The sequence below is a fragment of the Coregonus clupeaformis genome, chromosome 1 (assembly GCF_020615455.1).
Source record: "Coregonus clupeaformis isolate EN_2021a chromosome 1, ASM2061545v1, whole genome shotgun sequence".
Classification (NCBI taxonomy): Eukaryota; Metazoa; Chordata; class Actinopteri; order Salmoniformes; family Salmonidae; genus Coregonus; species Coregonus clupeaformis.
Genome location: NC_059192.1, coordinates 15768050 through 15785756, shown reverse-complemented (window position 1 = coordinate 15785756; position 17707 = coordinate 15768050). Strand labels below are relative to the sequence as shown.

Below are 17707 nucleotides of genomic sequence, written 5' to 3'. Positions count from 1 at the left end.
CAACATTGTATCAAATCATCACAGGGTCCGGCCCGAAGCTGTTTCTAACTTGCAACATTGTATCAACTAGGCTATTCCGGACTCTCAAAGTTTCCTGCGCCAGTGAGCTCGGGAACGAAAGCTGGTTTTTATGACGTTTCCACTGGATAAATGGGATCATCAGATTGTGCTCTTTCACATCGATACTTGGTTCAATATCGAGCCCGGGAGTGTTTGAAAGATTGTCCAAATATTTTTTACATTATTGCCTTGCTCAAGGGCACATCGACATATTTTTAAACTAGTCGGCTCGGGGATTAGAACCATCGACCTTTCGGTTACTGGCACAACCCTGGCACAACCCTCTTAACCACTAAACTACCTGCCGCCCCAAATACTGAGGAACTATCATTCCCAATGGATGTAAAAAAAAAAAAAAAAAAGAAGACTTTGACTTGTGTGAGGCGAAGAATATAGTGGTGTATGTGGTGAGTTAAGACAATCAGAAATAAGACATTGACAAAATGGGCATTTATATGCATTCTGGAGAGACGCACCATATCTTCGCCACACAACCCTCCCCTTCTTCATGATGCAACATTTTCACATAATCTTCACACATATTTTAGATGCTTTTCACTGCCAGTCGCAACTCAATCAGCTAGACCTATTGCCACGCAAGCACATTTGTGATTTGAAACAATCCACAGTTATAAAAAAATTTTAAAAAAAGCTAATGATCCTCTGTGGCTAAGTCATGCTCCCTGTTGAAGTATTTTGAATGATTTTATTTAGACAGGAGTAATTATATAATTTTGTCGAAACATCCATTTACTTTAGGGCAATCCACCATCCTAACAGTGCACTGTGCACCCGCCAACTTTCCTTTCCAATTCGCAAGAGGCTGAAATCAGAGAGCTGTCTATAATGATGAGATGCTCATGTCTCCATCCTTACAATTGGAGTCTTTGTCCCAAAGACGGGAAGGCAGGAGACAAGCTTAGGTCTGCATATTATTCCCATAGAAACGCATGGACAGATTTTGAGCCCTCTCGCTTCGCCTCTTCCTCTCTGCTGAAACTATATTACCGGAGAAAGCATCCGAGCGAGCAAAACAGCGCCCCTCTATATGTAGCCCATGTATCTGATGCTGTCTGGCCAGAAATAGTATGACATGCCATACTCTTTTGGTCCAGACAGCATCAGATACATGGTCTACACATACTGAGACAGAGGGGGCTGTTTCTCTCGCTCGGATGCTTTAGCTGAGATTGATGCGGCTTTCTTTCGACGCGGGTCTCAGGCAAATAAATGATCAATATTTCAATATTTTATTTGGACGGGCAAGGAGATACGGTAGGTCGGGCCAGGCCACCTAAGGCTCGCCCATAACGCCGGCCCTGTACTGTGGTCAATTGGTATCAGATGGTAGCCTGCAGTTGTGTTAAATTAATTAAACTGTTTGAAGTAGGCTCTATGCTTTACCTGAAAATAGGTTTGTTCACCACATATTTTCTAAATGTTCTATAATTCTAAGCTGAATAGCTGAGATATAGCAGAGAATTGTGACAGCCTACCATGCATTACTGAAGCCACATATTAGTATAAACTTTCTCTGTATGCCTACCTAAATATTGGGAAGATCACATACTTAATGACTATTACCACCACTGGCACAGGTTGAGGGAAGTTCATGGTGCGCCCACATAGAATTAGCTTTCCATGGATCGTTTAGCTATTTGATTTAGAATTTTAGGACCCCTTTAGGTACCCCCCCAAAATATGTTAAAATTATTTGATAAAATATTGAATTTGGCCTTTAATACTATAGCCCATAGAAACGCATTGAATAACACATTCATAAATGGCAAAAAAGACAGTCAAAAAAATAAATCATAAGGAATAAGGTTTTGAAGTGTCTGTCCTATATCTAGGAAATATAAGAAACCTCAGGAAATATATATATATATATATATATATATATATATATATATATATATATTTATATTGATGAGCTAAATGCCTTCTATTATATATATATTTTTTTACACATATTTAACCCCTTATTTTTGGTAGCACAAAACTACCTCCATACTTCCATTCATTTCTATGGGTTACCTTTAGCACCGGTGCTCAATAGACTCTAGGGGGTTTTAATATGATATCTGAGTGAGAGTGACTAACAAAATCAATGGGGGCCCGGTCGGTAATTCGACCATGAATTAGATAGCTGGCCGCTTAGATAGCTGGCCGCTAGACTAATTTACCAATCTAAAAAATAAAAAAAATGCAGTCAGTGACTGACATAACAAGAGAAAAATTGCTGATGCACAACCAAATTTCGAAATTGCACCTTTTGTATTCTACTATTCTAACTCTTAACAGTAAGTTGAGCTCCGTGGGCCTACAAAAGGGAGGCCCGGGTGCTGCCAGTTGCCCATCCCTGTCATAGAGCAACTTTTTTATTTGCATACCATACAACATGTAATGTGAGTTTACCACATCAGTGACCGGCTTCATTAATAAGTGCATCGACAACGTCATCCTCACAGTGACTGTATGTACATATCCCAACCAGAAGCCATCTACACTGAGCTAAAGGCTAGAGCTGCCACTTTCAAGGAGCAGGACACTAATCCAGACGCTTATAAGAAATCCCAGAGCCATCAAACAGGCAAAACGTCAATACAGAACTAAGATTGAAACCTACTACACCAGCTCTGATGCTCGTTGGATGTGGCAGGGCTTGCAAATTATCATGGATTACAAAGGGAAACCCAGCCGCGAGCTGCCCAGTGATGCGAGCCTATCAGCTGAGCTAAGTGCCTTCTATGCTCATTTCGAGGCAAGCTACACTGAACCATGCATGAGAGCACCAGCTGTTCCGGACGACTGTGTGATCATTACATTTACATTTTACATTTTAGTCATTTAGCAGACACTCTTATCCAGAGCGACTTACAGTTACCTCAAATATGCTTAATTTAGAGTTATTTATGAAACTTTAGTTGTGATACAAATGTTGGGCTATATGTTTTGATTTTTAATATATTCTAAGGCTGCATGATGTGACTCTAATGATGATTTGAAAAAAGTCGCATGAAAGGCATGAGCTCTGCTTTGTTTTTAGCGCAGGCTGTACACACTTCATCAGTCTCTCACTCACAATTTGACAAGCACTTGATAATGCCTCTAATTTCCTGGCTGCATCCCCTTTGTGTGGCCTTAATGCCTTTTGCGGCCAGTGACCGTTGTGCCCTTGGGCTGAATATGATCATTATAATTCCCTTCTCCTGGCTGCATGCCGAAGCACCTCTCACTCACATGGCTCTCCATCACATGATTGGGTCCTTCTCACAGGCTACAAGTGAAGACAGACACATCGGGGACTCAACTGTGCGCGTCCTTATCCAATTCCGAGGCACATATTGAAGATATTGGAAGAACTGTCCACATTTACTTTTCCTCAGCCAACAAGATGAGTAGGCCTAACGAACAGCAAAAGCACTAGCCTACAGTGCCTTGCAAAAATATGTTGCATCTTCAAAGTGGTAGGCATGTTGTGTAAATCAAATGACACAAACCCCCCAAAAATCAATTTTAATTCCAGGTTGTAAGGCAACTAAATAGGAAAAATGCCAAGGGGGGTGAATACTTTCGCAAGCCACTGTATGTCAATCTACTATCCCCCATAGTACAAAAGTTGACTTAATCTATTCTGTGTGAGAAATAAATATTCCAAACATAGTCTGGGACAGTTGTGGGATGCGATTGATCCCAAATTAATACAACCACTAGCATCAAAAAACCTGTTTTAAGCAATGAGCCTGATGCAACAGATGAGAACGTTTAGCTTAAAATGTTGATAAACTATTAGACTATTTCTTCACATTATAAGTGCAGCAATGTGCACAAGGCAGTAGGCTATAAGCGCAAATGTCCCATTAGCAGGAAAATACCATTCTCAAAAGTGACCACAAATGTGATTATGCATGTATTACTTTTATTATAAATGTGCATTTTTATGATGAAAATTATCTTCCCCAAACTTAAAACTCACACGCTGTGTATGTATGCCATTTAGGCTCTACACCCGTTGTAAAGCAGATGAATGTGCTTTATGTTAAGAAGTTATTTGGCCACTTTAGTTGTGATACAAACCTTATCAAAACATATAGGCCTATGGGCTAGGCTACATGAGGTGTGCGACTATGATTTGAAAAAGTCGCAAAAAAATCATGCACTGTTTGCCTTAAACTGGGGGGAAAGTCAAGTGCGTTTTGGTTCAGGAAAGTTTTTTGGGGCAGGGGTCAAGGCGAGGAGGGGGATTATTTAAGATACTCTTTGAAGAGGTAGGGTTTCAGGTGCTTTCGGAAGATGGGCAGGGACTGCTGTCCTAGATTCAGGGGGAAGCTGGTTCCGCCATTGGGGTGCAGGACAGAGAAGAGCTGCGGCCAACAACGAGTTGCAGTAGTCCAGACGGGAGATGACAAGTGCCTGGATTAGGGCCTGCGACGCTTCCTATGTGAGGTAGAGTCTTACTCTACGGATGTTGTAGAGCAGTGTTTCCCAAACTCTGTCCTGGGGTGCACGTTTTGGTTTTTGCCATAGCACTTCACAGCTGATTTAAATAATCAAACCTTCATGACGAGTTTATTATTTAAATCAGCTGTGTTGTGCTAGGGAAAAAACAAAAATGTGCACCCCATGAGGTCCCCAGGACCGAGTTTGAGAAACGCTGTTGTAGACCATGAACCTGCAGGAGCGAGTCACTGCTTTGATCATGCTCTCCATAGTGAATAAGACCTTTAAACAGGTTAACATTCACAAGGTTGCAGGGCCAGACAGATTACCAGGACGCCAGTGGGAGCTGCTGAGGGGAGAACGGCTCATAATAATGGCTTGAACGGAGCGAATGGAATGGCATCAAACGCCATGATACCATTCCACTCATTCCGCTCCAGCCATTACCACGAGCCCGTTCTCCCCAATTGAGGTGCCACCAACCTCCTGTGCAGGAGGTATACTCAGAGCATGTGCTGACCAGCTGGCAAGTGTCTTCACTGATATTTTCAACCTCTCCCTGACCCAGTCTGTAATACCTACATGTTTAAAGCAGACCGTCCCTGTGCTCAAGAACGCCAAGGTAACCTGTCTAAATGACTAGAGCTTCAAGTTCCTTGGTGTCCACATCACTAACAAACTATCATGGTCCAAACACACCAAGACATTTGTGAAGAGGGCACGACAACGCCTATTCCCCCTCAGGAGACTGAAAAGATTTGGCATGGGTCCTCAGATCATCAAAACGTTCTACAGCTGCACCATCGAGAGCATCCTGACTGGTTGCATCACCACTTGGTATGGCAACAGCTTGGCATCCGACCGCAAGGCGCTACATTGGGTAGTGCGTACGGTCCAGTACATCAGGCCTAGCTCCCTGCCATCCAGGACCTATATACTAGGCAGTGTCAGAGGAAGGCCCTAAAAATCGTCAGACTCCAGCCACCCAAGTCATAGACTGTTCTCTCTGCTACCGCATGGCAAGCATTACCGTTGCACCAGGTCTGGAACCAACAGGACCCTGAACAGCTTCTACCCCCAAGCCATAAGACTGCTAAATAGTTAGATAAATAGTTCACCAAATAGCTAGCTGGACTATCTGCATTGATCCTTTTTGCACTCACTTTTTTTATTCATCACATACGCTGCTGCTACTGTTTATTATCTGTCACTTTATTCGTAGTTACCTCAATTACCTCGTACCCCTGCACATCCACTTGGTACTGGTACAATATACCAGCGGCCATTGGCTGAGCTGTTGTTGCTTTTAGACGTTTCCACTTCACAAATACATTACTCATTGTGTATTTATTATTACTTTTATTATTATGTGTTTTACTTTTCTATTATTTTTCTATTTTCTTTCTCTCTGCATTGTTGGAAAGGGCCCGTAAGCATTTCACTGTTAGTCTATACCTGTTGTTAATGAAGCATGTGACTAATTACATTTGATTTGATTTTAACCGAATCAGAAAGGAAGAGGCAAAGCCAGAGGATTTACTCCATGAGATAAGCCCTTTTCGTATGGAGGTCTATGAGAGTGTCGAATTACGTTAAGCTTATTTGATCTAATAGAAGTTTCGTAACGTTTAGACTGTTACAAATGTACTGATATAAGTGGATGCACGTGTCATTCCGACAACTTTGAGAAAAATGACTTAGTTGTGCCTGTTGTTCAAACACGTATCTGTCCTCTCATTGGCTAGAATGGTCCCACCTGATCTCGCCTGCCCTCAATCATTGAGGACATGTATTTCCATTGTTAGACCGGTCACTCGGTTATCTTGACAACATAATAGATCATCTTTGACTGTATGCACTTTCCTCTCACCTGTCCAATCACTTCCAGTCACCTGTGGACCCCTAGCCATGTGACCAGTGACCTATACCCCCACGTGAGAGTGCCGCTAGTGTTTATGACTGCTTATAAAACAGAATATGGCATAATGTAAAACTAAATGTGGTTGTATCAGAGTGTCTGAATAAAGACCTTGAGCTAATATGGACAGTGTTTATTATCCCTAAATAGACAACATAAACACACAACATACACTACATGACCAAAAGTATGTGGACACCTGCTCGTTGAACATATCATTCCAAAATCATGGGCATTAATATGGAGTGTGTCGCCTCCACTCTTCTGGGAAGGCTTTCCAGTAGATGTTGGAACATTGCTGTGGGGACTTGCTTCCATTCAGCCACAAGAGCATTAGTGAGGTCGGGCACTGATGTTGGGCGATTAGGCCTGGCTCGCAGTCGGCATTCCAATTAATCCCAAAGGCGTTTGATGGGGTTGAGATCAGGGCTCTGTGCAGGCCAGTCAAGTTCTTCCACACCGATCTCGACAAACCATTTCTGTATGGACCTCGCTTTGTGCACGGGGGCATTGTCATGCTGAAACAGGAAAGGGCCTTCCCCAAACTGTTGCCACAAAGTTGGAAGCACAGAATCGTTTAGAATGTCATTGTATGCTGTAGTGTTAAGATTTCCCTTCACTGGAACTAAGGGGTCTAGCCCAAACCATGAAAAACAGCCCCAGACCATTATTCCTCCTCCACCAAACTTTACAGTTGGCACTATGCATTCGGGCAGGTAGCGTTCTCCAGGCATCTGCCAAACCCAGATTCGTCTTTCGGACTGCCAGGTGGTGAAGTGTGATTCATCACTCCAGAGAACGTTTCAACTGCTCCAGAGTCCTATGGTGGCGAGCTTTACACCACTCCAGCTAACGCTTGGCATTGCGCATGGTGATCTTAGGCTTGTGTGCGGCTGCTCGGCCATGGAAACCCATTTCATGAAGCTCCCGACGAACAGTTCTTGTGCTGACGTTGCTTCCAGAAGCAGTTTGGAACTCGGTAGTGAGTGTTGCAACCAAGGACATACGATTTTTACACGCTATGAGCTTCAGCACTCTGCGGTCCCGTTCTGTGAGCTTGTGTGGCCTACCACTTCGCGGCTGAGCTGTTGTTGCTCCTAGACGTTTCCACTTCACAATAACAGCACTTACCGTTGACAGGGGCAGCTCTAGCAGGGCAGAAATTTGATGAACTGACTTGTTGGAAAGGTGGCCTCCTATGACAGTGCCACATTGAATGTCACTGAGCTCTTCAGTAAGGCCATTCTACTGCCAATGTTTGTCTATGGAGATTGCATGGCGGTGTGCTCGATTTTATACCCTGTCAGCAACTGGTGTGGCTGAAATAGCCAAATCCACTAATTTGAAGTGATGTCCACATACTTTTGTATATATAGGGTATGAGCACATAAGCAGGTCAAAATGGCTTCTATATAGGCCTAGCCTACTTTAATTCATAAAGAGGTATAATCGCTTCTTGTAATAACAAAACTCCTACACAGGTGGACCCATTGAGCGGACCGTGGACCCGAGCTATCCATGATGGTGATTCAGAGGGTATGTTAGTGACGTAATTTTAGAACCTCCCAGACGCGGAAAATCCTCTATCTGCTCTGCCCAGTTCGAGCTCTTGAGGCTCCACTGCTGGAAACACACGCGCGCCTGTCGTTACATTTGTAGCCTACTATGTCCCATTATAACGTATTGTAACAATGTAACTGATAAATGCATGGAGTGATATGTGCATTGCAACATTGGTTAACAAAGGATTACGTTTGCGCAGTGTTTTCACAGATCTGTCGTTTCACTTCGGAACATGTTGTTGTTAGCCTTTATGTCAGGTAACGTGGTTCTTTGCGCTCTTTTTCACCCTTTCCCTCTGATAAAAATGTGTAGCTCTGTTCTCTACCGTGCATGCTTTTTCTTGGAAGATAATCCTTATTTATTGTATTTCCATTGACAGAAGAAGCTATGATAAAACACATCGCTTTGGGAGGTGTCCATGGTAGGCTATAGGCAAAATAATGGGTGGTGAGATAGCCTATTTGCGTGACTAGCCTACCACAGAAAAGTGTGTAAGTCATTACACACACCAAAAAAGCACAATCGCTGACCGTGCGTAATTGCAAACGTATTTAACGTTTTTCATTTTTAAAGTATTAAATTATGTTATTCAGAGAGGCTTGTATAATTTAAAGACTCCCTCTATAAAATGTTAAATCTAATTCTAAACCCAAGTTAATATAATATTTGTTATGTTGCCCTCGCTGTCGCACCTCTGCTAAAGAGGCATATCCCAAGTGCTTTATTCCTATAGTGCAAAGCTGAAAGTCCAACACACAGCCCAAGCTAGCCTACTCCCGTTCTGCTGTAAATAATTATATTTACATCTAGGGAGTGATTCATAAACATGTCGCCGTTATGAAATATATGGGGACATTTAAAACGTTCTGTTTAAATATCATTAATTATGGCCACGAAAAATGTGTTCCCATTTAAGGGTAATACTGAGTATTTGGTGTCTGGTGTAGAAGCTCATTCGTCATACGGACAATAGAGGGGTTTCGCCTGACGCTGGGAATTTATGGTTGCCCTTCTTTGCCCTAATAACTCACATATTGTGTCACGGGCTGACAGCCCTTGCAGAAAACAGCTAGGCTGCTGTTATCAATCACATATCTTTGCATATTGTGAAACTTTCCCTCCCTTTTTTACCTGACAGACTCAACATTTGGAGGAACAGAAAGAAAGGGCCGTTTGCTCATTCTTGTTTTCCTTTAAAGTCCACAGCATTTCAGGTTCATGAAAAAATATATATTTGTCAGACACTTTCTTGCTTAGTTAGTTTCCACTTTGTAGGCCTATGACTACCAAAATAAATGTCACAATGTAATTTAATTGATTTATGTTTTTATGGTGTAACTTGTCAGGCTACAGTTAAATATTAATGACAGTTTTGTGCACACAGGGTAATGAGGAAGGCATTCACAAATTACACTCAGTAAAATATTATGGCCTAAAATGTTAATAATAAATCAAATAGAATATGCCATTGTAGGTTATGCATCATATTAAATGTAAAATACATTAGGCTACAATGTAAATTAATTGTAGATATAGCCTTTATATTCTAAGCCTCAAAATATAAAACATTGATATGATAGCAGTTTATATTATAAAACTGCTATCATGTAATGCTAGCCATTAGGCCTATATGAAAAGGCTACAAGAAGTTGAGTTTCGTGTGACTAGGCCTATAGGCCAATGTTAAAAGTGACACTTTAGTAAAAATAATTCACAACATGTAATATTTCTGTCTATAATTCCTATATATGGTTAAACTAACAATTATGTAGCCTACATATTTTACACTCTGGTTCTATTTTTAATTTTTTGCTTCCCAAAAAACGTCCAATTAGGCTATCATATAACTTCAAATATTATATCCTATAGTTTTCCTATCGCCTGTCAACCAGTGTCCCTCAATTCTTTGAAGGCCTAAAATAAATGTATTTACTTTTCCTGCAGTTTTTCTGCCCCCTGTGACCGTCCACTCCAGGTTTTCTTGCTCTCCAATGACCTGTCAAGCGGATTACCGCAGAGAGAGATTAATGGTAGAGGCGGGTTGCAATAATAATCGTTTTGTTTGAAGTGACAACTTTGATAGGCGTTGATTTACTTACAAACTGATAGGCTTTTAATTGAGCGCCTCCATTCTGATTGAGATGAAAGGAGGCCCCGCATTGAAAGGCTACCCGATTGCCCCCGAGCCTCAATACTGATTAGCCATCTCAGCAGTGAATAGTTCAAGACATTTTAAACTTATTTTCTCAGCACTCTGACACACAATTTCTCTTTTATTTTCTCTTTCAGTCACCCCTCTTTTCTCCCTCTTAAATAAAATAAATCATTTTCATTGTATGTCGGCCTAAATAAAATCGAGTTGACATAAATATAAAATGTCTGGACTCGTTTTTTGTTCCCTTTTCTTTGTCATTTTATTGGGGAGATAACCATGTGCCAGAGGCAAATGGCAGGTTTTTATGATACGTGTAGAGAAACGTTTGCATCTATGCGGGAAAGTGGTTATTGTTTGTATTTGCTGAAAACCCAGGCCATTATGTTTCACTCAGTAAATGTGAAACTTAGGCTACATGTTTACATGTGTAGGATAAGCTCTGCACCTGCCCAGAGTGACTTTGTTATGGGGAACTTTGCCCCCACTAACTGTGTTGTTATTCTAAGTTTTAAACATTCTCCCATATAGCTTACTAAGCAACACTGCTAGATTGTCATTTAAAAACACGTTCTAGTCAGAAGGAATGGGGCATAAAGAAACAGAAACACAAATGTGCCTTTTTCTTACTTTATTTTAACCAGTTCAAGCTAATTACATTATTAAATTGAAATGTAGGCTAATATTAGCCATAAACTTGAATTTATATAAACTTAGTTAAGTCCATTAGGGCCTACCAATTAATGTCCTTAGGCAGGAATATAATAGTAGACTTTTAACTATTTCTGACAAATTAACAAACGTCCCAGCACTAAAAGTCAATGGCGTCTTAAGAGCCGTTTGGGACACCTTCCTTGTTTGAAGTATTTGACAGGAAGGGAAAACAGTTTAAAAACCTAAATTTAGTCCAGTGAATCTGCGACAGAGCCGGATCTTTGTTCGCTTTGTTTGCGTCAGTCCTTATACAATGTGGTTAGCCTCGTCCTATAATTTTCTGCTCAAAATCCTTATTAATTTGCAAATACCGTCCTAAATTCCATGGACACTATAGGTTATGGAGAAATCTGGAGAAGTGGCATAGTCTAGCGCGTCGCCGTCTGCCTATTGTCGATGCTTATAGTAATTTAATTTAACACGAGGATGATTTATTTCGTCCAAATTAAGTGTCTCTTTTCTCAGATGCCTCTCTCTCTTCCCATTTGTCCTTTTCCCCATGCAGCCACGCTCGCATGTAATCATCTACAATAGCTGACATGAATCAAGGCCGGATTGACAGCCCCTGACAAATAACTGATTGATTGCGGTGGAGCAGAATTGACAGTTGACGGAGGCGTGAAGATAGAAATAGAAGGGCGGTGTATATTATACTGAAAACATGTGACATTCACATCCCTCCATCACTGCATTGGTCTGTTCCTGTCAACGCTTGTCTGATTGGGGAATTCAATCTGAAGTAGTTGATCTTCTGGTTGTGGGATATAATTCGTAGCCTATAGGAAAGTGTATGTAAACTAAAATACAGGCTTGCATTGATTGATTCAAGATCTTGGTAATATAGCTCAAAAGGTGCCAAATACAATGCTTATTAGTGCATTAGTCTCTAGAGAACAAACGAATAATTAGTCTATTTAATGCAGGCTATAGTTTCATTAATACATTTCCCATCTCCTAAATATCATGTAGGCTATGTGCCTTCCAGTAATTACCATTACCACATCGCCTACCTTTACAGCCAAATGCCTTCACTGTTTTGAAAATGCCAGAAAGACTACTATTTCCAGACTTGGGTCTACATCCTTTTTCAGACACTGAAAAACCAAAACAAGCCCTGCCTCGAGGATGGTGAGAGCGCACACAACAACCCAACTATTCCTCCTCACTATCTCCTCCCCGGAGCTGTCAATATAGAGGCGCTTAGAAAGAGGCAACGTCACATCCCCTTGACCCTCCAATCACCTCGGGGTCCCATTTGATTGGAAGGCGGCAAAGGCTTTAATCTCGGACTAATTCAGGTGCTTTTGAAGTGAACATTTCTACCAGTTCGTACTTCGGGAGTATAGAGCGCGGACAAGCCGGGAGACACAGAACGCGCTATGCCCATGGTGCAAGACGCAGCCACGGATCCGCGATAACCTCGCACTCACACTCCTTCCTGCTTACCAACCGCACCTTCTTCGTTTCCTCACATTATACGGATTATTACACGCAATATCACACTCTTGATTTTCGAAAGAGGTTGTATTTGCTTTTCTTGATGAATCTGATAAATGCATTACCGACTAATTTCGTGAGAATTGGGACATGATCACATCGCCCTCGGTGTCTGCTCTGAGAAATAGTAGTACTCATCTAGTCTGGGAGAGCATCGACTCTCGGAATATCATCAACAAGCCTTTTCTTCACTCCGTTCCCCCGTCGGACCATCTACGGCAAACTAACCGAGTCCCCATCAAGATTTTGAAAATGCTTACGGCACGATCAGGACACATTTTGCACCCAGAGTATCTTCAACCGTTACCATCTACCCCGATTAGCCCTATTGAGGTAAGATTTCAGAAAGACTAGTAGAATTAATGGTTAAAAGTTTCATGTTTGTTTTGTTAGAATTACACATAGAAATGGTTATCCCGGAATGTAACACATGGAATAGCATTTAAAAAAAACATATATTTATTATATCGTAGTGGAAATGTGGGTTATTCTGTTATAAAGATGACTGGTAAAGGAAACTGTTATGATTTTAGGAAATGGGAATCTTAAGTCTACTCGTAAGCACGGCTATTCTCGCGTAAAAGCTGCGCATTGCGCACAATTCTTTTGGAGAAGGGCTCGGACATTCCGTTTCTGGTTGCATTTCGACCAAAAGTCCTATTGTTTGTATATATTTTTTCAGTGCTCGATTTGTAAATATAGGTCTTGTTTTCTCTACAGCTAGATGCTAAGAAGAGTCCGTTGGCACTGCTGGCGCAGACATGCTCTCAAATCGGTAAACCTGACCCCCCTCCCTCCTCCAAACTATCCTCTATTACATCAAATGGATCTAGTGACAAGGAGTCCAAATCCGGTCCATTAAAAATGAGTGACATCGGTGTGGATGACAAATCCAGCTTCAAACCCTATTCGAAACCGTCAGATAAGAAGGACTCGTCCTCGGGCGTCTCGAGTGGAGAGAAGACTGGTTTCCGAGTGCCGAGCGCCACCTGTCAGCCGTTCACGCCACGGACAGGCAGCCCCAACTCTAGCACTTCTGCCTCGCCCATGCCGTCAGAGGGGAAGTGTGGCGACAGGGAGGACAAGAAAGATTCAGATTGTAATAAAAATGGCACAACAGACGGATCTGGATCCACTAACAGCCACAGCAGGATAAGCGTGAGTTGCGGTGGAATTAACGTGGAGGTGAACCAACACCAGGAGACAACGCCTGGGTCCAAAGCCCCGTCTTCTGAATCCTCCTCTCTAACCTCCGTTTCCTCTGCTTCCGGACTCGGGTCAGGACTTGTAGCCCCGGTCTCTCCTTACAAACCGGGTCAGACAGTTTTTCCCCTGCCGCCTGCTGGCATGCACTACCCCGGGAGTTTAGGGGCCTATGCTGGTTATCCCCAACACTTCCTCCCTCACGGCGGGAGCCTGGTTAACGCACAGCTGGCCAGCATGGGCTGCAGTAAGGCCGGATCCAGCCCGCTGGCCGGGGCCTCTCCACCCTCCATCATGTCAGCCAGCCTGTGTAGAGACCCTTACTGCTTAAGTTACCATTGTGCCAGCCACTTAGCGGGCGCTGCCAGTGCCTCGCAGCAGTGCCACGACAACGCAGCTGCCGCGGCAGCCAACGCGATGAAATCCGGGTACCACCACATGTACCCGACACACCTTTTGCACGGCATGCACTCCTCTCCGCAATCTTTCAGTGGACATCCTTTGTACCCCTATGGTTTCATGCTCCCCAACGACCCCCTTCCTCACGTCTGTAACTGGGTGTCAGCGAACGGACCCTGCGACAAGCGTTTCTCCTCTTCCGAGGAGCTGCTGAACCACCTGCGGACGCACACCGCCTTCACCGGGGCGGAGAAGTTGATATCGGGTTACCCTAATTCCTCATCGTTAGCTAGTGCTGCGGCTGCTGCGATGGCATGCCACATGCACATGCCACAGTCAGGAGGCCCTGGAAGCCCTGGGACACTGACGCTGAGGAGTCCGCATCACGCGTTGGGACTAAGCAGCCGTTACCATCCGTACTCCAAGAGCCCCCTGCCTACCGGAGCCCCTGTCCCTGTCCCCGCAGCCACCGGGCCATACTACTCCCCCTATGCACTGTACGGCCAGAGACTCACCACAGCGTCAGCGCTGGGATACCAGTGAAACACACTTGACTTTTGAAAAGTTTATAGTTATAAAAATGCAAATATAAAGACTTTTATATCATCGCTCCACCTATGGGCGGGATCCGTGGACTCGGTATTTATTTATGTCGGCTGAAAGCGGATGATAATAGCTACAAATGGAAGACATTTGAGAGACTCAAAGTGCATTATGTTTAAACCGAACTCTATAGGTAAAGTGAAAACACATGGTAGAATACTAATAGGCTAAAATAAGGGTTTTCATTTCGATGTTCATTTGAAATTGCTATGATTGTATTGTTCTTATTTAATGTCTCATTGAGAATTATTTACATGCATGTTTGTTTCTTAAAATCCCAAATTGTCCACATCATTTTAAATTGTTATTTTTCAGGTGTATACCATGGAAAGAGAATTGTTAATTTTTTTTTTTGTATGTATTCTGGAAAAATAAGAAACAATTCTGTTCCATATTTCCGTGTGCCTCCTTTTATGATTATAACAACAAGATCTACATTTTTAACATGCTATTTCATTAAACAATTTCTGGGTTCATTAACATTTTAAATGGACATTATGAAATGTGCTGATTGGGAAGTTAATCTTATTAACTGGTTGCCTATACAGAATATACTAGAACGTTATTGAAAAATGTATGCACTCACTAACTGTAAGTCGCTCTGGATAAGAGCGTCTGCTAAATGACTAAAATGTAAATGTTATTTATGAGTAGGCTTCGTTTTTTAGAACATTATATCTATAGGGTAGGCTAAATGCTATTTTTAGCATGATCCATTGTTTCTAAACTAAATAGGCCTAATTTAAATGGTTGAAAAACGATAGGCTTTTAAAACTAAACACAACTTCGAATGCAATTTAGATCGAAAATTATTTCAACACTAATGTAGCTGAACTTAATGGTGGTGTGTGCGCGAGCCATGTGTGCGTATTCTAAAACGGGATACATCCATCAAAGCATGTTAATAATTGTTGATTGAGGATGAGCTTTGACATTTATTTCTGTAGTGATTTAAGCAGGTGATTTCCAAATAAGTCTTGTTGGCTAAATATAGTTTTAACCCTAACTTCAATATTTGATGATGCACAAAAATTATATCTCGACATTGCCTGGTTAATGGTTCCCACGGCAACAAACCGAGAGCGCCTCCTTTTGAAATGCGTTTAGGCTATTTGCTGATCTATGTACATTGAATTTATAATATATTGTCTCTATTCACTAGTCATTTAAGATGCATTAGTTTTGAATATAGCATAGCCTACTAAAAACAGAAGGGAAAACTCTAAAATGCCTTTTCAATGCATAGGCCTAAGGGAATAAAGTTGTAAGGACTACTTATGAATGTTGCGCATAACTGATTTTTAGAATGCCTCTTTCTATAATCTATTTCCACTTTGGCCCAACTTGAATATAGTTGGTTGAAAACGACTGATTTTAGAGACAACATTGGTGAGTGATTCTCAAAGATTTAAAGGAATATTTGTCTTATCTAGTGTCAGATGATTGTGTTCCAGAGTTCAGAAAGTTGTAGACCACTTCAAAATGCCATGATCTATAGTTTAAACTAACGAATATTATAAATAAAATAAAAAATAATATGCCATTTAGCAGACGCTTTTATCCAAAGCGACTTACAGTCATGCGTGCATAAATTTTTTGTGTATGGGTGGTCCCGGCGATCGAACCCACTACCTTGGCGTTACAAGGCCTGAGCTAAATCAGGCCTATAATATAATTAAAAAGCGAACTAATTTATAAATATAAAAACAATGCATTGTAGGCCGATTCATAACTTGGATTTAAACAGGTTTGCAGTTTCGTGGTATTTTTTCATATTGAAATTCATCAACAGCTGGCCTATAGGGCTAACTGTTTCTCTGCTCCGTAATGGAAATGTTATAAAAGTGTAGCCTAGCTGCCTTTTTTGCTAAGTTTAAGGCCACACAATATTAAATTGCATGGTTATAGACACAGCCTATTAGTACAGTAATTAATCATGCCTTGATTATTGCATTTATCAGATAAAAAATGGCTACCGCATTCGGCATACAGGTATTGCTTTTCACTGAATATTTCCACACCAGGCCTACGAAATGGGCCTATGCCCGAGATAGCAATAAAATGTTGCAATCAAGAAATGTTATATTACTCAAATACCAATAGCTAATGGGTTAACCCTACAAGTCCACATGATTCATTCATGTTTTAAATTGCATAATTGGGAAACTTTGAATTGAAACTGGAATTCAATCAGAAGTTTAGTTGTTTTCATTTAATAAAATATATTGTTAAGGTCTTGTGCCACCCTTATCAAACACAAATATGTTGTGTCTGAATATATAGTTGACAGGCTTATAAATCTTTTATTCCTGTTCTTAACTGTCAGTGTAGCTAGCTGAGAATAGCTTCAAGCTAAGGCCAGATATTCTCCTCTATACCGGCACAAACTGGTGTTAGGCGCAACGTACCATTTCCTTAATTCTGTGTGAAAGGCGAGAAGTCACACACAGTGGGTGTGTCTGAAGTGACAGGCTACAATAGAGAGCAACAGCCCTAGAGCATTGAGCACTGCCACACATCTCTATCTATTGGCTCCTCTGTCCATCAAATGCTTGTGTTTCCACTTTGCATCTATAACTCATGCAAATACATAGCTATACTCTGGAAATGTTCTTGAATATGAATGAATTAGGTATTTCTAAATGATTTTGGCCTCTGAATGATAGCTACACACATCCACCCTGTCGTTGGTTATTTAGCTGAATACCATATTACAGAGATCTCTCCTCTTGTTTCACCAGCAGCCATTGTCAAACCCAACTTCTGTGTGTGTGTGTGTGTGTGTTTGTGTACATGTGAGTTCGTTTGTGTGCATGAGTACGTGTGTGTGTGTGTGTACATGCGTGCATGAATGTGTGTGTGTCTGTGTGGAGGCCCACACACAACGCTCTAAACTGATGTAATGATGGTGAAAGGGAGCAATTTCCATTTTTACCCACATCATGGTGGCTGTGTATGGAGGTCCCCGGTGGAAGGCAATTTATCATGTGCCCCTCCCCTGGCCTGTCACTGGGTGAACAGGCAGGCACATGTGTGCATGAATTACCAGCACCATCCCCTTCCGTTGGCTCACAGTGTGTAAAGCCAACAAGCAGAGGAGAAAAATGACTTTGCTACAGCATTAGTGCTTCATACCAGCAGTACATTCATTTTGC

The 17707-nt window shown here is 41.8% G+C and overlaps 1 protein-coding gene across 1 annotated transcript; it reads left to right on the top strand.

The window, feature by feature from the left end:
- Positions 1–12027: 12027 nt before the first annotated feature.
- Positions 12028–15834, top strand: LOC121574300 (zinc finger protein 503). The gene is made up of 2 exons (XM_041886916.2): positions 12028–12680; positions 13068–15834. The coding sequence occupies exons 1-2, from the start codon at positions 12438–12440 to the stop codon at positions 14490–14492; spliced, it is 1668 nt and encodes a 555-aa protein (XP_041742850.1). The 5' UTR covers positions 12028–12437; the 3' UTR covers positions 14493–15834.
- Positions 15835–17707: the final 1873 nt, after the last annotated feature.